This window comes from Podarcis pityusensis (assembly GCF_964106645.2).
Source record: "Podarcis pityusensis genome assembly, chromosome: 3".
NCBI classification, from domain to species: domain Eukaryota; kingdom Metazoa; phylum Chordata; class Lepidosauria; order Squamata; family Lacertidae; genus Podarcis; species Podarcis pityusensis.
The window spans coordinates 72,542,348-72,563,565 of NC_138026.1; the positions used below are offsets into that span (position 1 = coordinate 72,542,348).

The 21,218-nt window shown below is 40.2% G+C and overlaps 1 protein-coding gene across 6 annotated transcripts in view; it reads right to left on the bottom strand.

The window, feature by feature from the left end:
• Window positions 1-21,218, bottom strand: part of RPS6KA2 (ribosomal protein S6 kinase A2) — a 181,899-nt gene that overhangs the window by 20,470 nt on the left and 140,211 nt on the right. For all 6 annotated transcript variants that reach the window (XR_013984716.1, XM_081000683.1, XM_081000685.1 and 3 more), the window contains 8 exons: window positions 20,911-20,990; window positions 17,687-17,793; window positions 15,521-15,558; window positions 14,585-14,727; window positions 10,747-10,817; window positions 9,870-9,958; window positions 6,023-6,087; window positions 54-156 (listed from right to left, as the gene is read on the bottom strand). Coding sequence is in view for 5 of the 6 variants with exons in the window: in XM_081000683.1 (XP_080856809.1) it covers window positions 54-156; window positions 6,023-6,087; window positions 9,870-9,958; window positions 10,747-10,817; window positions 14,585-14,727; window positions 15,521-15,558; window positions 17,687-17,793; window positions 20,911-20,990 (696 nt within the window). In the remaining variant the exon portion in view is untranslated. The remainder of the gene's footprint in view (window positions 1-53; window positions 157-6,022; window positions 6,088-9,869; window positions 9,959-10,746; window positions 10,818-14,584; window positions 14,728-15,520; window positions 15,559-17,686; window positions 17,794-20,910; window positions 20,991-21,218) is intronic.

Sequence of the window (21,218 nt, forward strand, 5' to 3'; positions counted from 1 at the left end):
TCTTTTCTATTGATTTTGTTTATTTTATTTCTTTTGCTGCTATTCCTGGTTACCTGTTGGTGTCCGTGAAGTGAATTCAGGGTCAAAATGAAAGGTGTCCTCTGGCCGTCCCACAGCAGGTTTGAAAGGCGGCATGATTTCTTTCCTGTACAACTTCTGCAAAACAACCACCACCACAAATGATGGATTAAAATAATTGTCAACAAGATACATAAAAGAACAAAAACACAGGAAAGATATTTTAGGCTACAGTCCACAGATGTAGCCAGGGAGGGCAAGCAAATAAATAAAAATACTTAACTGACCAATTATATCACAGATAACTCAGTTCTGTCCCCCCCAACATAAAGCCTACCCCCACAAAATATAAATCCTGGCTACGCTCATGCTACAGTCCTATACACACTTACCTGGGAATAAGCGCTATTGAACACAATGGGCCATACTTTCAAGTATACATGCATAGGGTGGTATTGTAATACACACATTGCATCTTGTGTTTAGGAAATTATGTTCAGTGCTAAGCCTAGGAAAAGGTGGGAAGATCACCCTTGAAATATTCTATTACCTAAACATCTATTTACTCTATGCTTAGCAGTATCACACAAGTCAAATGAGGTACCGGTATTTGTGTCGTAATGTACCATGATGCAATGTATGAAAACAACCACTAAGGGGTTTCTGGGATTGTCAGCCCTGGGTGGAGTCTTGCTTTAAATGGGAACGATAACTGATTTACCTTACACAAAATTGCTGTGAGGACAAATGAGGTAAGGGTTCAAAGTGCAGCTCCTTGCACACAGAGCTGACACGTGTTTGTCTCTTTGCACAGTGCCAGGCAGATGGCCAGCTTTAACACTGCTGACTACGTACTAGAGGAGGGAAAAGGCAAAGTGGAGGTCTGCAGTAAGCCCATTCACTCCTTAACAAGTGACTGGCACTGTGAAGACTGTGACAAGCAAGCAACCATCTGTTTGATGCCACATGTAATCCCACTCAAGAATGTGAGGGGCTGTTTATTTATTCATTTATATTGTGCAAGAAAAAGACAGAGAGAGAGAGAGAGTCAATTGGTGATCCACGTGCAGGAAATAGATAGGCACTGCAAATCCTAATGTACTGAATGAGGTAATAGTTATTTAAAAGTTGATTTTAAAAATACTTCAAAGCAGACTTGTGAACACATATTTAAGATGGAAGAGGGGTATGGGGTGTCTGTTTATTTCTAACAAAGTTAATTTTTAAAATTCATCTTTGATTCCAACTTCCTCCACTTGTTTGTTGTACTTATTGATATTGTTTCATATCAGGCCAATATTCCTGTCACAGTTTTCTTGGTTTTGACTAGATTCTGATGCCATTTGCAACGTTGCTTTCTCAAACTCTCTTTTACACATTTCCTCGAGCAGAGCTTTGCTTCTTGCTGCTATTGTGTGTTTCCAATAACTCTGCCTAGGACTTCAACGTAAACTTAACAGAGGACTTGTTCTCCTGGGAGCCATATAACGTACCACAAAGAAGAATAAGGAAGCAACCATGAGTCACATGTTAAGCATCATTGCCATTATTTGTGAAGATATGAATGCTTTGTGTAACAGAATTTCCTTTTTAAAAATAGGTAGAAAAATGAGAGAGGCAGATGTAAACACACGTTCTATATGCATCTGGCAGTTATCATCTGGAAGGGCACTCATTTAATTGAATTAAGCATTATTTAGTCATTTCCTGCAATGAATAGCACTGTGCAGATGTTCACAGTGTAGAAATGAATGCATGGGGATGATGGCAGAAGATTCCACCTGCTGACCGTGTTCCATTCGTTAATGGAAACCTGTTCACAGAGAGCTATGCATATGTACCTTTGTCCAAATAGTGCACTGAATGAACCATTTGTATGTTCCATGTTTGTAAGGTATGGTCCATCAATCCAGAACAAATGCTTGTCCAAAGGGCTCAGGTGCACAAGTTCCAATGGGGAGCGAGGAGAGAGAACAGGCACAGTCTTATGTTCCCTTCTCTAAGACTGTCCATTTCCAGACTATTTGAATGTATTCACAGAGCTAATGACTTTGATGAGAAACTGAGCTGATCTCCAGATACCTTCCAGAAATAGAAAGGCAGCACTACAGCTAGTGACGCACAACAACGCGAAAAAGCTGCTCCGCACAGGGATGAAGGAATGATTTCCCTGAACTATTATACACTTGCTACACAGGAACATGAACACACAATCCAGTAAGTAGACACAGGGATGAATTATCTTCGGGAACATTATCGAGTCTGAACCGTCGCACTGACAAAGCGATACTGTCAGGAGATGCCAAAAAAGGGCATCACTTTAGATCTATGAATCACTTTTCCATTTCTATGTTAATAGGCACACATAGCTCATTTCTATTTTTAACTTCAGTTGATGTTTTTGATGAATATATTTCTTAGGCAGAAGAACTGGATAAAAACAAAACCCTTCTCCTTTGGAGTCTTTGCACTTGGGGGCATGATGGCCAAATGGCTTTGTTTAATGGTCAGATGAATTCATCAACGGCATCTCACCACTCTGTTTGTGAGTCTTCAGCCTCTGCTGGTCCATATACATGGAGGATGGATGACGACAAATAATGAAGTTGTTGTAGGCAGGGTGACCTCACAAGACAAGGGGCAGCTTCAGCACATCTTAATTTTTTAACTGGACATTTCCAAAACTGTTGCTTTATTCCTGAAGAGGAGATGCCACAATGCAGACTCACCCTGGCTGGATGCAATTAAAGCAGAGTAATTAACAACCAGAGGTATATTATTAGGCCAAGATGGGGGGCATAAGGACTTGGAGGGTGGGAGAGAAACACTTGTAGCACTAGATTTTAATGGGATTTGAGCTGGTGAGTGCAATGTCCAGTGATAATGTTGTTTTTTAAATTGTTTTAATCATTACTGTATCTTTTATATGTTTTACCCTTTTGTATTTTATCTGTGCCTTGAGTCCATGTCTGGAGAAAAGGTGGGATATAAATGTCTGTTGAGACATTCTCAAAATACAAGGTGTATATTTGTAATATTTAATAGCTATTTTTATTAAATGATTTGCTTTTTAAAATACAGAACATTTAATTAGTTGGCAGCCTTAAATACCTACTTATAATTAGTAATGGGAACTGTGGTGTGGTGTTTTTATTCCGAAACAATGCTTCCATCAAATGTGAAGGGAAAATATTATAAGAATAATGTGGCATAGGTAATTAGACTGTCTTTACTTTTCTTATTAGTATTTAATGAAAAGCAGTGTGAATACTTTGGATCATATCCAGCAGCGAATGTAAGGAAGTTTTTCTTCTCCATAAATAAAATATATCAATATTCATACCATGTGTGCTGAATTGGGCAAGAGGTATAAGAAAGACTAAAAAGTGTGTGATCATGGAACAAAACTGAGCTCATTGCTGACCTTTCCCAGTAATAACAGCGATGAGAACAAAGCACCTGCATTAGCTCTATTCCTCTTCTCTAGCCACAAAGGCATTTTCAGCAGCTGGAAGCATCATTATAAGACATCAAGGACTAGCTTCCGTTTAGAATTCATGCTGGTTCATATTCAGAAAACCATCAAGTCAAACAGACCATCTGCTGCTACTGGGCTTTTAAAAGCTACACTCAACCCCCACCCACCCCTGAAATGTCCCTTGCAAATAGTGGCGTTGCCAGTCTATGGCTAGGATGAACAGCCTTAGACAACCAGGCTGAAATAGTAACATTAAAATCCCACGCATAATTATGTTGAATTGAATCCAGAAAAACTTTATCTGAACTATATGCTCATTATGTGGAAATTAGTCTTTCACATTTCAATTATATTTACTCGGGGGGGGGGAGCAGTCCTCTTTCCAGATGATCCACAGCCCCCAGATGTGTAGCTTTTTTCATTAAAAAGTAGCTGTCTAGCAGTTGCATAACCTGAGATTAGAAATGTATTTTTTTTTTGAAATTTTTGAAATTTTGAAACCAGGTTGGGAGAGGGTGTGCAATTGGTGTTCTCCCCCCACTAGAGGTTTCAGAAAAGAACAGAATTAATTGGAAAAATGCCATACTTTCTATTTATAAAAAGTACTCTCTACATATTGCAAGTCACTTTGTTACTTTAGGAACATAAAATGCATTATGTATAACTTGGTTTACCACAGAATATATGTTTGGTATATTAAAAGTACAGTTTACTCAAACAATAATTACAAATTGAATTATATTTTAGGAACCAGAAAAAAAAACATTCCTCTTCTCATAGGCCTTTGGCTAATTAAGTAATCTATGGCCTTTTAAACTGTGTGGGTGGGTTATTGTTTTGTTTGTTGTTATGTTGTGTATTTGTGAGTTTTTATTTTGTAAACTGCCCTGTGATGCTCAGAAGAAGGGTGGTATAGAAATTTAATAAATAAATATTTTAAGTTTTTATTACAAGTGGCATTACAAGCTGCTGAATTACAAGGAACATAGCATATTTTTGGTTTTGCCAGTTTATGAGAAGCAGGCATAACTATCAGAAACTATCAATATTATAATAAAAAAGAATAGCAGAACTTAATAGCAGAAACTATCAATATTATAGTAAAACAAATCATTACTTCTTCTAAAAATTACTGTCTTCTCCAGTCCTCCACAATGATAAGTTGACATAAAAAGAGTTGAGGAAAAGGGGAGGGGAGGCAAGACTCAATGAACACTACAAGAAATTCAATTGGTCTCTTCCTCTAAGCTAACCATTCCTGGTTTTTTTTAAAATATATATTTGCCATCACATTTATCATGGACCTCTAAAAACCAAAGGTTTGGCCTGACTGAAAATTCCACCCATCCACAAGTCAATTTATTGCTTGATTTGATGTGAGTATTTCCAAAAATAGACCAATTTCTTTCACATGCTGCAGAAGGTGGAGGAATCTGAAGTAGGAAAGAAGATGAGTCAGAGGTTGTGCTGTGCGAGGGCCTTGCAGTGGTGTTGCAGGAGGGTTATAATTGGCAGAATCCCAGACTGTGTTCCTTGGCCAAATACCTGAAGATGTTCTGTACTTTGCAACATTCTGTACTTTCCAACAACAAGCCCTAAGGATGCTGCTTGTTTCGTAATCCAGTTAAACGCGGAAGCACTGCTATCATCACTTACATGTCTGCCTTTAAATCTTGGACCCAACAAATTTGCAGAAGCACAGATTGGATGGAAACAAAATTATGTAGTTCTATACTAGACAAAAGGACAGAAACAGATGCTCCAACCATGCCAGCAAGAGGAAGGCCACAAGCAAAGAAGACACTGGATCCTTTTTTTCTTCTCTTATGACAATGGCAATGCCCTCCAAGAGGCAGAAATATATACTGCTCTTGCTTGTCCTCAAGTGTTTTTTTTCCACCTGAATTTTGCTGTGCCCCCCCCCCCCCGGCCCTTCAGATCCCTACCTGTGATATAAAGCAAAACATGCAGGCACTATTCTCATCTGTTTTATGAGAAAGAAGAGGACTTGAGCCTTTCTGTATTTTGAGGCAATGAATGAATTGTAGCAATGACTGACATCTACAAAAGCAGATCTAGCCTATTAAAGAAAGAGAAGGTTAGAGTGATATGTGTACTGTCTAGACAGTTTTGGCCTCTCTTAGTGGAGGAGTGATTATTGCCCCACAGAAAACAGTTCAGGTACCCAGAATTTTAGTGTAGCCAAAATTGGGCAGTAGACAGTAGTGGATGGTGTTGTGGGTCAGTGGCACTCACTTGATCTCCTGACAGTTGATTCACTGTGAAGTAGGAGAGGGGCGATGTGGTAGGGAGGTCTGTGTGGTGCAATTGCACAGGTAGGAGACAATTCAGCTGTTGAGGTTTTTGTTTTTTGTTTAAAAGAGTTGCTCTATGCAGGATTGCATTCCTGCTTGCAAACACACTGGGGAAGCAGTGCTGGAGTCAGGTTGTTCTGAGCAAGGAAAAATCCTGGATTTGGGCTGCACATCTAACTAGTCAGACAAGACAATCATGTGAATTACTTACATTCCAGTCTATAGTAGCAAAAAAAGGATGCCGCTTAATTTCTTCAACTCCATCAAGGCCAGCACCTGCCAAAGCAATGGAAGAGAGATAATAAAGAGGATGTAAAATGAACATCATTTCTAATAAAGAGGACCTTGTCATTGTCTCCAGCAACCCCAGCAAGAGATTTGTGGCTGGTACGAGCAAGAGAGGCGGCTTTCTGGTTGTGGTTCCAAAACTACAAAATAGGCTTTCAAGTAAGGTTTCTCTGGTCCCTTCTTTGCCTCCTTTTATGTGAGCACTTAAATTCCAGCGGGCTTCTTCTTCTTCTTCTTTAGTTGGGGCCGCCCAATGATGGATTTTAGTGCTGCTGTTTGTGTTCCATGGTTGCTATTTGAGGCATCAATTGTGCTAAGTTGGCCTCAGAGGAACTATGAAACAATGCATGTCCCAAGGGGCTCTCACCAACACAAATAGTATACAGCATTTATTTTCAGCTGTAGTACTGTACACCAGAGTTTAAAAATAACAATAATAATAGTAGTAGTAGTAGTAAGAGGAACAGAATCATTCTGCCCTCACCTTCTGTTTCCTGCTAACGTAATTGACCCCTTCACTGTCAATAACTTCTTATGCTTTAAGTTAGTGCTTTACCACTTATGTAGTGCTGAACAGCAACATCTAATCAAAGTAATTCCTGGAAAGACTACTAGTTAAAATTCTATAGGCAGACTTGAAAAGAACAAATGGTTTTCTGTAGAAGCTGTAGTTAAATAAGTGGGCAGAGAAAGAATCACACTGGCAGGCCAAAAACGCAAATGCTTTTATGAAGCGTACATCGCCTACGCACTCAAAGCAAGCATTTCAACCACATCATCAATCTTCCTTTATTTAACCATCTTCTGAATGTTCATGGTCAGAATCTGACCCCAGTGCTACCTGTAACAAGTGTGAATGATCATATGAAACATTTTTCAGTGCAATGCTATGGCTGAGGCAGAGACTTAAGGGATCCAGCTCCAGAGACCAACTGCTGGTGCAAGGGATAACGTCCTCTTGCATCACTGATGGGACCCAAGTCCAGCCTCAGCCAGTTATGGAACACTCTGCACTGTATCTAAAGGACCCCTGGAAGGGAACTGAATCTACTATGTGGAAGCAATGCAGGACCTGAGAGGATACTTGGTGGCTTTGTATGTGGAAATACATGACAGATGCACAATGCCCTTTTTTTCAGATCTCTCTATGGTGGTGATAATAGCAGGAGCAGGAGCAGGAGTATTTGCCCGGCACTTTCAAGTATTGAAAGCACTTCACATGCATTAGCTAGTTGCAAGTCTTGTAACACCCCTATAAGGTAAGTGAGTATTATTATCCTACATAGGAAAGGGGGAAGGATGAAGGGTAAGAGAGTTTGCCTTGCCTAAGGCCATCTAAGTTCATGGTCAAGGCAAGATTCAAACTGGGACGTCTTACGATTGCACTATATTGCACTTTTGTAGTATATTTCTTTTGTAATATGTAATATGCTGTTTGGGGTATATTTATATAAGTATATTTATATACAATACTGTATATAAGATATATTTATATACAATACTGTATATACAATACTGTTAGTATGGGGGGCCGGGAAGGAATCTACATGAACCTTAAATTCCATTGGAATATTTTCTACGTGTATCTCACTGTTTGATTAAGTTGATAAACATTCCTAGGGGGAAACACTGGATGAGTGCCTTTAAAAAGAATGAAGACATAGGCTAAGATTATGGACAGCATTAAGGATAGCTCCGTGGGATCAGTCCATCCAAGGCCAGCCTAACTGCAGAGGAATATCTTTTTACTTCAGTCTTCAGAGTGACATCCCAGAAACTTAAGCTTCCTTTCATGGCCTGCAGCAGCTGACATGGATGCATTCTGAAAAAAAAACTTTTACCTTAAAGATTATATTAGTATTTGTAGCAGATCCAGCAAACAAAATCAAAATCTGAGAGTTTCCTTCCTCCTCAGCTACATATCAATAGAAATGCAAGACCTATAGCTGAGCCAGATGGCAATCACATCAGGCTGCCAAGAATCCTGTTAACAACTGCCTGTTAGAACTCTACCGGAGAGACTGGTGGGTGTGCGATCAAATGCTCTATATAGTCAGCCTTCGTCATGCCACCTCAAGCAGTTGAGCAGCTAAGGATGCAAGGCGGAGGAAAACCATCTTTCCTTTTCCTCTCCGATTTCCTTTTCGGCTCTGATTGGATCAAATTATGTACTTAATTTAGCTTTACATGTTTATTTGGAATCCAAGTCAGAAAGCTGGTAATGTAGCTTAGACACGGTAGCAGGTTTTCACATCTATCTGCACTTGCTCTGCCCTGTGTTTGGCTCTCTAAAAGAAATTTAATTAGATGCCATAATCCCCTGGGATGCTGCTGTCAGTGAACTCCTTAATCAACTGGGTAATTAGGTAATTTAAAAAAAATAATCCTGAGACCAATCTTACAAGAGACAAAGGTTCACTTTTTCTTTTCCCTATAGTATTTCCCCCCCTTTTTTCTACTTAAGTTTCTTGCAAGCAGAGTGTGCGTGTGCGTGTTTGTTGTAGCCCCTTCAAGATTAACAAATTGATTATGGCATAAGCCTATGCCATAAAGAATTTGGTTAATCTTTAAAATGCCACAAGACTCTATGGTGATTTTTACTGCAAGAGACTAGCACATAAAAAGAGGGCACTGGAAGATGGTGAGAGCTGGGTAAGGTAAAGGTAAAGGGACCCCTGACCAGTAGGTCCATTTGTGACCGACTCAGGGGTTGCGGTGCTCATCTCGCTTTATTGGCTGAGGGAGCCGGCGTACAGCTTCCGGGTCATGTGGCCAGAATGACTAAGCCACTTCTGGCAAACCAGAGCAGCGCACGGAAACGCCGTTTACCTTCCCGCCGGAGCGGAACCTATTTATCTATTTGCACTTTGATGTGCTTTGGAACTGCTAGGTTGGCAGGAGCAGGGACCGAGCAACGGGAGCTCACCCCGTCACGGGGATTCGAACCGCTGACCTTCTGATCAGCAAGTCCTAGGCTCTGTGGTTTAACCCACAGTGCCACCCGCGTCCCTATGAGAGCTGGGTAGGGAACTTAATTGTTTCCATGCACCAGATTCTTATCAAAATCAGCCTTGCGGGCCAAATTTTAGATGTGGGCGGGGCCACTCACCTGTCAATCATGGAATATCATAAAGGTTCGAGGTGCTTTGAAGTCCTGAAGTTGGGACCTTGCAAGGCACTGCTAAAACATTTTTTTCCTAGGTTTTATCAGGGCTTTTGATGCAAACGGCTTGGAAAATCCTGCTGCTTTCACTATGTGCTGCCCTTCTGGACTGGGAACAGGCATGCATAGCCAACTCAGGTTTTACCTCTGCTCTGTGACTCATTAGATGGCATCACAAGTGACATCGGCTGAAGAGTGGGTGGGTGTGGAATTAATTTGATTCAGTATTGGTCATTTGTTTAGTATTTTATAATTTCATCACTGCTGTATTGTTTCTGTATGAGCTGGCTGTTTAGAAATACTCCTATAAGGAAATAAATAACTAGCATCTGTTTCAGTATGTGTAGACAACACTTAGCTATCATGACTAATTGCCATTATTAAACCAATTCTTCAACAATCAGTGCAATCCATATTAAAAGCCCAAAACACATATTTAATTAAAGCTCCATCACCTTGCATCTCTTCCCAGCACATTGTTCAACTATGCCATTTACATGAGAACAAATCAAAATTAAGTGACAAGGAAAACAAACTACAGATTAACATTTGATTGTAATCTATCGCTGAATTTATCACAGACCAGAAACGAAATGAATCCCCATACCTAATCTGTTGGATGGATTCCTCTTGAAAAGAGCTCGAAGCAAACTCTGAGCTTCTGTGCTCAAAAACTGTGGCATTCCTAGCTTGGCTCTGAAAGAACAGAAACTTTTAAAATGTAGGAGGACTTTTCAGAAATGTCTAAAAAGATCACACACATATTTAGCAGTGGAAATAAATACAGATGCACAGAGGAAATATGTATGGAAAAATATAGAGAGTCCCCCAAAGTAATCTCGAGGCATATTGGATAAAGACTGCTCCATAATACCGACTCTATTAAACATTTCTTTAATTCTTTCCTCATAGTCTTTACCATGCTTATTCTTCTTCACAATGGCTATGGGAAGTATGTAATTCCCCCCTTTAAATACAAAATGGCACGAACTCTGCCCTCCTTCGCATCTAGTCACCCTAGTAGGAATAGGAGAAAAATATACGCAATAAATAATTTAATTTGGATGCCATGTTGCAGGTTGGGGTCTGATATAGTTGCAGATTACTGATCTAGAGCTCCCAGCTATTTATTTTATTTACCCTACTACTAGCTCACATATAGGAAGGGCTGTACCATAGCACAGTGGTGGGACATCTGCTTTGCATGCAGAAGGTCCCAGGTTCAATCCCCAACATCTCCAGATAGGGCTGGGAGGGACCGATCTGAAATCCTGGAGAACTGCTGCCAATCCATATAGGCAGTACTGAAGCAGATGTGCCAATGGTCTGACTGTTCACAGATTATTTCAGAATTGGTAGGTTCGTCTTTAAATGAAAGCTGAATCAAATTTCTCCCCCGCCTCTACAGCCAAGCAAACCTTTTCTATTCCAAGCAAAAGAATACACGTTTTACGTCAACAAACAAGTTGGAGCTTACTACTCACTTGAGAATGAGAGCCATTGTCTCCTTTCTGTCTTTCCCCTGGAATGGCAACGACCCTGTCAACATTTCAAACTGTAAAAGGAGGAGAGCAGAAAGCTAAATAAAGACCTAAGTGCATAAGCATTGCAAGTAGTGGTGTGGTGTTCTTGGCAGAAGTCCTGGTGATCATTGCAATTGGTGTCATAGACCCTACCTCAAAGAGCCCCCAAGGGAAGTCCAAACTCTATGGTGAGGGCCCTTAACCCCTAAATCATTTTGCCTCTTTTGTTTGCCCTCCTTCCACCCTCCCACCAAATTCTTTTAGTTCCCTAGTTTACGAGATGCCACTCCAAGCACGATCGGCATCATGCTAACATCTGTTCCACTTTGATTAAGGCAAATTATAATTGGATACTAAATCTAGTTTAAATAGCTCAGAGTACATCTTTCACTTACATTTTGGTAACTGAGAGCAATACAAGTGGAATTATAAACCCCAAAGAATAGTTGTTCTACATTTGCTTTGACAGATTAAATGGTTTTTAAAAAAGCCGTACCAAATTCAAAATTCAAGGAGCATCACACAAGTTCCACAGGAATTCTTTTTTTTCCCCCTTATTGGAAATTAGCTCAAAATGTCACTTACTGAGTACAGCAAATAGCCTGAGTCCAATGTGGCATCTGGTGATACTAAAAGACAATGGCCCAGTTCAGACATAATGGGAAATCATTCTTCCCTGCTACAAAAATGAGTTTGCAAAAGACCTGTGCTCACTCAGTTGTGTGCTCTTCTCTACTCTGTCCCATGCCCAAGAGGAGGTGACTGAAAGCTTCTGCAAGGATTGAGGAACCTCCAGATGTTGCTGGATGCCAAGTCTCATCAGCCCCAGCCAGCATGGTCAGTGGTCAGGAATAACAGGAATTCTACTCCAACAACATGTGGAGGCTCACAATTTTCACAGCCCTGATTTGAACTAACCAGAGCTTGGATGTCACAGGGAAGAACAAGATATGGAACCTGCATTTAAAGAGATACAGGCTTTGAAGTTTTTCAAGCGAGCAACATCCATGTTTTGAAAAAAAAAGTCCATGGATTACAGAAGAGGAAACAAAAGTGCTTAGTACTATTCTGAACAGATGAAAATCCAAAGAGAAGAAAGAAAAGGTGACAAGCTGGTGTTTGACCTACACAATATATAGCAAAAGCTATTCTAGGAAATGAAATATCCTTCTTAAAAGGAGGAGCAGCTCCATCTTTCACCACAATGTGGAAACTTTTACCAGCAAAGTGTGATAGTCACCTGACAGTGTAGGCCGATAGATAGAAAACCATCTTTTTAATGAATGTTTGAAAATTATAACCATTTTAAAATAAAATGTCAGAACATGTCTACACAATGCTGAAGCTGGAGTTTCCATTAAGCACACAAGATCCAACGGTCTATACTGTATAATAATTTGTTGCTGTTAGTGTAAAGAAAAACTGTTCTAGCTGTTCTAGCAAAAGCTACTGATGCAAATAAAACTAAAAGCGCATAGAAGACATCTTGAAAAGAAAAAAATAGGACTATGACATCCATTTGAGCTTAATGCTGTGGATCACAAATATGCAGTGCACAAGAGGAAAGGTTTGCAGGAGCAGAAACATTCTTTCGGAAAAAAGAAAAAGGGAGATCCCCCTTCAAATGAACCAATGAGAATTGAGAATGCCAACTGACCATAGAATGCTGACAGTTGCAGGGGAGGGATAGAAAACACAGGAGGGAAGTGGGTAAAGTAAGGAGAATGGAATGGAGTGTGCTGGAAAAGAGTATGGCTGGCTAGCTAGCTGCAACCCTGACCAGAAGAATTCTACACTGCAACGTTTTGTTGCAGCACAAATTGTAACAGACTAGCCATTACAATTTTGAGAGGAGACTACAGGAGAAGAATCTGTACCCTAACTGTACCTTATATGTATGAACATTAAGGAAAGTTAGATATTGAGGGAGGGGGAAAAGTTGGCATATACATTATTTCTATTTAACATCACTAAAAAGTAGCAAATATTGCACACAATACCCTCTTTCAGTGGGGAGTACAGTCTATTAAAAAATAATCATATAACAAATTTTGTTTTCTTTTTAGTACTTTCCTCCTGTGTCCAGATAATTTAAAATTGATGGCTGTAGTTTACTCAGCTTGCTGCAAGGTACTGTCTGACACTTTCTAAGGTCACTTTGGCACAAAAATACTGACTGATACTTTTTAAGGTCACTTTACTCTGTTCTTTGAGGCTGAGGGCGCAGGAATGATTAAAAGATCCACTGGGATTCACGAAGAAGGAAGGAAGGTGAATGAAGTTCCTGCTAGGAAACAAAATACAAAAGGAAGACCTGTGCACATAAGACACACAGCAGCAACCTGCAGGTGAGAGGTTAGTGCACACTATCCTTTCAGAAAGTTATTTTGTGACTTACAGATAAGAGGGAAGAAACTTAAGGCTGTACAGAGAGCATCAGCTGGACTCTCATTGTCACAAAAACTTTGCTTTGTTGCCTCATTATGACATGTTTATCTTCTTGAGAAAAAGGAATCAGGGAAAAATAACTGTGTGAATTGGCCCTGTGACTGGTGTTTGATGGTGAATACTGGATTTGGGGAAATGTTGTTATTCTGGGTTAAATAAACCTGTGAAATGATATGTGTCCTAAAAGAGACCTTCATTCTGCTGACCGCATATATAGAGGCTGTCTCCTGTAATCACCACAGGCAGAACAGAATTCAAATATAGATGTGAGCATATTCTGGGGGTTTCAGCTGACACCAAATCGCTCTTCATCAGCTCTGTCTCTTAACTTCTCCTTGGTGTCCAGGGCCAGCCCTACCATTAGGCAGAGTTAGGCAGCTGCCTCAAGCAGAAGATGGTAGAGTGTGAGTGCCTGTGGTTTGCTGCCACCATGCCCTGCCATTCTTTTTGGGCGTTCCCCTCTGTTAGAGGAGGACAAAGTTCTGTGTGGCACACAGCCAGCCCTGTGCCCTCCAAGCTTGCCTGCTTCCCATCAACATTGCCACTGTTGAAGTTCAGTTGCCAGTCTGGTTAGCTTCTTTTGTGGAATGGTGGTGGGAGACACCATCTTGTCCTTTTCCCCAGGTAACAAAATGCCTTGGGCAGGCCCTGTTGGTGTCTATATATCTTGTAGGAGACTGAGAAGCCCCATTTTACTCCCCACACAGACAAAGAATAATAGAATTGTACAGTTGGAGGGGAGCACAAGGGTCATCTGGTCCAACCCCCTGCAATGCAGGAATCTTTTGCCTCCAGTTCCTTCAATATGAAGTTCTAATTTCAGAGTAAGTGAACAGCCACTTCATAATCCTGAAGAGACCAAGTAAGGGTTACTTAATTTCTCTCTTTCTTGACCTCTCTTTTTGCACTAATTCATCTAGCAGTATACTAAGGCTCTCCAGTTTCCTAGCAACAGCATGTTATGGATTATGAGGCTGTGCTTCTCTAATGAATAGAAGCTGCAGCAAAAACTCAACTACTTTCCTTCCCTTGGGATTGGATAATATATAAAGAAGTACAAAGAAGTGTGGACAGCCTCAGTTGAGGTGGATGCAATGGGGAAAACGGCAGACTCTCGGCAAAAGAAGCTAAAATACTAAACGCTCAGAATAAAACTGCTTCATAGCAATGATAAGTGCCTGAGATGATTTTGTTTCCCAATGCTGATATCATGGGGATGGTGAAGAAACTCAAACTCATAAATGTGCTTCTTAGATGTAGCTTAATAATGGTTTGATAGGAAACAGCACAGCCACTGCCAAAGGGGACCAGGCTAAAGCAGTCAATCCCAAAATAAGGATTGTCTCATTACCATTAGGACACCAAAGGACCACCAGTCTGCGCTTTGAGTGTGGCCTCGCCGGTTGACCACCTCTGGGGCCATGTACTCTATTGTCCCACAGAATGAATATGCTCTCTTGTCATGATCGATGGCTTCCTTGCTCAGGCCAAAATCTAAATAAAGGTAGATTAAAGAAAGAATGAAATTGAGTATGTGATATAAAGACACTTGCAGTCACTTTAAATACACCAGTCAAGACACAGAACCTGATCCAGCTCTAGTGTTTTTTAGTAAAAAATATTAGTCTCTTTTCTAGAAGAACCAAGCAAAGAAGAAAGGGAAGAGAATTTAAAACCAGGAACCACATGTAAATCTTAGAAGCTGAAATATAAACTTTATACACTTCTTCTAAGTTTTGAGTGTTGCGCTCAGTTGGTGGCCCTGGAGGTTCAGCATTTGCAGATACTGCCATCAAGTTAAAGTGGGCTTGGAATAGCCTTGCAATGTAAGTGGTCTGCAGTGGGAAGGAGTGAATTTTAGTAAATCTGCAATGGGAAGGAGTTCCACAACTGAGGAGCACCCCCCAAATGCTGTCCGTTTTCTGAACCTGATGCAAAATTGCTATTATTTAGGGGGCAGCTTCTCAAAGCAGTTTCTCAAAGCAGCTTACCAAGAAGAAGTAAAACAACAACATGCTAAACTTAAAACCTAGATTAAAACATCAGAAAATAAGGCCATTAGAGCGGCATCTATTAGTTTTCATTGCAATGGATTACAAAGGAAATGGGATCTAATAAGGCTTTAAAGCTAAACCTTAAATCGTGCCAAAAGAGATCAGGAAGCCAGTGAAAGTTCAAGCATTGAAAAATTCAAGCAAGTTCAGTGTCTATTCATCATCAGGAGGAAATGACAGGTATAACACAAAAAGATGGAGCTGCTACATGGGGTGTGGGGGATGCTACACACCTGTAATCTTAATGTGTCCTTCTTCATCTAGAAGTATGCTGGAAGATGATGCACAGAAAAGTTTAGGACAAATGGAAAACACATTAAATAAAGTCAGAAAATGCATAATTAGTGCATAGAACTTGAAGCAATTCAGTGTGAAGAAAACCACAGGCATCCATTAAATCTCCCTCTTATATTTGTGTATTGTAAAGGTCTCCGCATGAACAAATGCAGATCAATGGAAGAGGACCAGGCTTGGATCCTGAACTAGCTACCATGTCTCAGTCTCAGGTCTGCATCTCTAAAGTGGAAATAACATTACACTATCTCATAGTTGTGCACATAAGACAGACAAAGTACATAGTGTACCATCCCATCATGTAATTAATTATGTTGATAATTTTCCTTCAGTGATCCATAAACTTGCATGTGAATGTCCTCCCTTATTATTATTATTATTATTATTATTAATAAAAATGGGTGTTTAAGGTTCCAATCAAGTTGTTCAAACATTCTGTGAGGTTGTTCACATAAAATTCAGTAATAAATACAATAGAGAACCTTTGGAAACATCTCAATATCATATTATTAAACTATCAATTCAACATCAAAAATATGGATTAAGACCAGGCCAAACGATCAGAGCCACAACCACAATTACTTTCCTTTAAGGCAAGGTTTTAAAGGTCTGCTTGAAAATATCCAGGAACTGGGACTGCCTAATATCAAATAGAATAATATCCCACACTTTTGGAGCCATCACTGAAAAATCCCTGGCTCAGAATGATGGGTCTGCACACATAGTCTGTGATTTCTGTGGGGCACTGTAAATTTTTCTGCTATTTTCCATGCTAGCCAGGCAAAAGCAGTCGATCGATGAGGATGTGGAGAGGGCTGGTGAGAAGTGTGCCTGGAGAAGATTCCCAAGGGCCTGGAGGTTCCCCACTCCTGATCTAATGGATGGGCCCCAGGAGTATAAGGTAAAGGGGAAATGCAACAAGTAGCTTGCCATTTGTTTCTTTCCCACCCCATCCAATGAGCTTATTCTTCACATTCCTTTCTATTCATCCATTTGGGCAAGGGTAAAAAAAGGACTGTGTTTGATTCCCCCGATCATTTTTTTAAAAAAAATAAAATCTTTTGAAAACTGCAACAATAACTCTCACTCCCACATTGTTGTATTTTGCAGTGAAATGTAATTTGAAAGGAAGTGATACTCGGTAGAACATTTGTGGGCTGGGAACAGACTGTTGCGGAGAATAAATGAATAATGAATACTGACAGTTGTCACTACTATTATTCAACTACTATCTCTCTATTGCCTTTCTGACAAAGCTTGCTTCTTCTGACAAAGCCGTGCGCATAAGAGTTGTACACCACAAAAAGAGTATACAATCCTTGCTGCTCAACAAATCTTCATTTAAGACAACAATGCTGTTCTAAAATCCCCTTATCTGTATCTAACACGGAAGAGAGAGAGAGCATATCTTCCAAAAGCAAGGGAGAAACTGAATCTGAATTGCTCTTTGTTTTTCTGCCTTGTATGCCCCCACTAAGTTTTCCTGGAAGGAGAGAGGAATGTAGTCCCTGGGGATGTTATTAACCCAATGGAAAATTGGCTGGTATGGCCCTGGCAAAAGCAAGGGGGTCAGCAACTGAGTTTGGGGTACCTTTTCCTCCAAGGAGCTCAAGATGGAATACATGGTTCTTCTGCGCCTCGTTTAATCGCCACAACAACCATGAGAGTTAGGTTAGACGTTTTTTATCTCGCAGGCACCCTTGCCCACTAATGTCAAACTATTTAAATGTGTAATAATTTCCAGAGGGGCAACCGCATTAGTCTACTGTTGCTGCAACAACAGCAGAGTTTTGAGGCACCTTAAATGCTAACTGATTTGCCATTTGAAGTTGGTTATTCAATACATTTGTGTCCTGTTTTCACCCTAGCTGAGCAGGTTGGCTTTCTTACCCACCCACCCCTATCCTCACTCCCCACTACAGACACAGTTTCTTATCCTCTGAACTTTCAGGGTGTTCTCTAAACTATTCAGATAAATGAGAATATCACTCCAATAGACATACATTTTATGAGGAAATTGATGCAGGGTCTCACAGGCATTTTGTGATCCAAACAGAGTAACCCCATTTAAAAATCTTCCCACATGCATTTCTGCCCCAACTTACTTTTCTGGTTTCAAATCCCTGTAAATAATACCAAGACCATGGAGATGATCTAAAGCCAAGGCCAGCTCAGCTAAGTAGAACTTAACATCTTCTTCTGTAAACATAACCTAGAGAGAAGCAGAAAAAGCAGTATTTTTTTTAATGTACAAGTGGATTTATTTATATGGATACTTTTGCTAGGATACTATGACAATATATTGGTCCAACAAAATCAACTGATTATAAGCCAAATGGAAAACAGGCTAACAAAAACTGGATTCTGCTAAATCCATTTTGATTTACCGAAATCAATTCAAATATTGGATTTTGGACATTTATATTTATATCAAATTTGGGATACTGTCCTGTTCCTCACATCCAAAAGTTCCAGTCCATCATAAATCCATGTCTACCCAGAAATCATGAGTTCTCAGAAGTGTGGATATGATTGCAACCAAAATTTTACAAAATAGGTTTATCGCTAACATGTGAGAGCTGAATAACCTTAGGAACAAAAGCAGAATAGGTTATGTTATTTCCCACTTACAGATGGTCATTTTGGAGTCTGTAGGTATCCTATAAAATGAATCAAATTTTATGACCGCCCCCAAAACACTGATCTGGTTTGCAATTAGTACAAATATGTGGGTCCCTATAGAAGAGATGGTGAGCACTTTGTTCTTTCTGTTGCTGTGAGTAAAGTAATGGTTTAACTTAGCATGACATCCAAAACCAAGCTGCTAGTTTGTCTTGCTCCAGGCAAGCCACAAACTATAACCATAGTCTAGCATTACATATGAACTGGGCTGATTATGTGATAGTCTGTGTCAAGGTTTTTTTTTTGGTTTTTTATAAGACAAATCTATCAAATATGAATTAAATCAGTCTTCTTGAAATTGCTCTTTTGGCTAACCTAAAAGGAGCCATAGTGAAGAGGCCACATTTACATTTTTAAAATAAAAATGTGCTTTTCTCCATAACTACATTCGTTTTAAAAAAACCAAGAACAGCAACATTATTTCTGTGTTTCCACAACGTATGTAAAGTTCTACTTCCCAGTATTATAATTAATCCTCCTTATCCCAACTAATATGTTGGGAGGTTTTTCTTATTACTAAATTACTTATTACTAAATAAAAACTAAGGTTTTTCTTATTACTAAAGGAACGATGGCTAAATCCTTGTAAGGAGCAACCGGTAGGCCCCTGCTTTAAAAAAAGAAAGAAGGGGGAGGGAAATAATGCTTAACCACACATTTCCCAATAGCGCTAACATTGATTCTTTATAGAAAGACAAAGACTTTATTTCTGTGTTCTGGGGATAATGGCAGGATGGCTGTGTGTTACACTTCCATGACCTTGCTTGCAGAGCATGTTGAAAGCCACAGGAAGAGGACAGACAGGCAGTTCACCCACGGTCAAAGGAATTGCTCCCTGGAAGTGACTTTAAAAGGCCATCCGCTTCAAGGCAATGACTCTTGTGGTTGGCACAGCTCTTCAGGCAGGATTTAGAATTGAGTAGTCATTACAGCTCACCCAGACAGCAGACTCCAAAAAGCTGCATGAGCAGGTTAGAAAAAAAAGACTACTGTATTTTTTTTAAAGTGGCGCATGGTGTCAGCCTGATGCACTCCCATTCACTTTGCCTTGGTGCAGTCAGGTCATCATGATAGAATTGGCTTCCCTTACTCAAGCAGCATTCAATAGGGGAGGACTTAACATGTTACGTCACACCTATGCTTATTGCTGAAAATGCACGCGGGCAATGACTTAGCTTAGCACAGGACTAGCTTTTGGTATGCAGGCACTGAGATGCTACTGGGGAAAGGGACCATAGCTGAGTCATAGAGCACCTGCACTATATGCACAATGTCCCAGGTTCAATCCTTGGCATCTCTGGGTAGCGCTGGAGAAGACTCCCAGTCTGAAACCCTGGACAGCCACTGCCTGCCGGTGTGGGCAATGACAGAGCTATGAGAGCCAATTGCCTAACTCCATACAAGGCAGCTCCCTATGTTCCCACTACATGGATCACCTGCACAGGGACAGGGTTTCCAGCCGGCAATGAGTAACATGTCCATCAGCCCTGGAAGATGAATAAAGAATGAAGAGACAGCAGCAAAGAAAGGAAGGAGCAATAGGAAGAGAGACTTGTGTATTGGCAGAGACAGAAAGGATGATCACCATCCTTCGTCATAATCTGAGGAAGACCCTCTGAAAACAAAGGGCATAAATAAATAAATAACACAAGTCCATTGATTTCAATGGCTCTACTCTGAGTATGGCTTGGTGGGATATTGCCCAAAGAGAGGAATTAATTAAGACTGGAACAGAAAATGCTATCTAAAAGATATAAATATCTGGCACTAAGAAACCCAGTTTTTAAAAAACTGAACAGTCCCCTGTTCTGCCCAGTTGAGCAATTAATGTTTTCCTGCCAAAATAAAAGCTTTCCTGCCAACAGTCAGTACCAAGGCTAAAAAAACTGGTATCATCATCTATTGATTTTGAAGTTTGAATAGTCACATTTTAGCGGGATGGGGAGGAACAAGCACAATTTTCCTTTGTGGCAGATGCCAAGGTGTGTCTGAAATGTAAAATGTGTTTGAGAGCTAGAACAAATAAGTGGCTGTGACTGAAGGATGGCCAGTGCTCTGCGATGATCAAGAGCGCTGCATTTCTGCTGCCAGCAAGTGTTTAGCAGGAGGCATTGCACCTCTCTCCAGCTGCTCCATTGCTTTGCAGATGGTGCTTTGATAGCCACTGGCACCCTTGGCTGATGGCAGGTCTTCCCAACAAACTGCTGTGCTTTGGCTCCAAGAATGATGTAAATGGGAAGATGCACTCCTGATGTTTCAGGGTGTGGTTCAGCAACAAAGCATTTGCTGAGCTTTGTTGTGACCTTGCCTTATCCTCAAGTGTAATGGCAGATCACAGCACGTTTGATCCAGTGCAAATAAAAATAAACCCTAAAGATAAATGCTGCAAAGTGCCATGATGCTATGTGTCGAATTCAGGAAAAGAGGATTGCAGGGTTGTTGTGAGGATAAAATGGTAATGGGGAGAACCATATCCACCACTTTGAGCTCCTTAATGGAAAGGTGGAATATAAATGTAATGAAAATAAAAATAACTAAATATATGAGAAACTAGAAGGAAGGATTTTGGTAAGAAGAGACACAGCCACCAGTATAAAATTACTTTGGTTTGTTTTTCAAACAAAACACATTAATCTATTGGACTCACCTCTTTGGAAAGTCTGGTGAAAAGGTCCCCACCTCGTAGGAAATCTAGTATAAGATATAGCTTTCCTTCTGTTTGAAATGCTACAGTAGAAAAAGACAGTAGGATATTTAGATATGTTGGACCTGAACAAAGCCCCCCCCCCAAAAAAAACAATTGTAATGGAAAATCAACCATGATTGCCATATGCGCAGCAGTGAGTGAACTCCATGTGACCAAAAGAAGCAAAAAGAAAGATAAGCCTTGAGCCAGCACTTTAAAGGCAGGTTATTGGTTCTAATACACAGCCCAATATGTGTCAGCAAAATGGC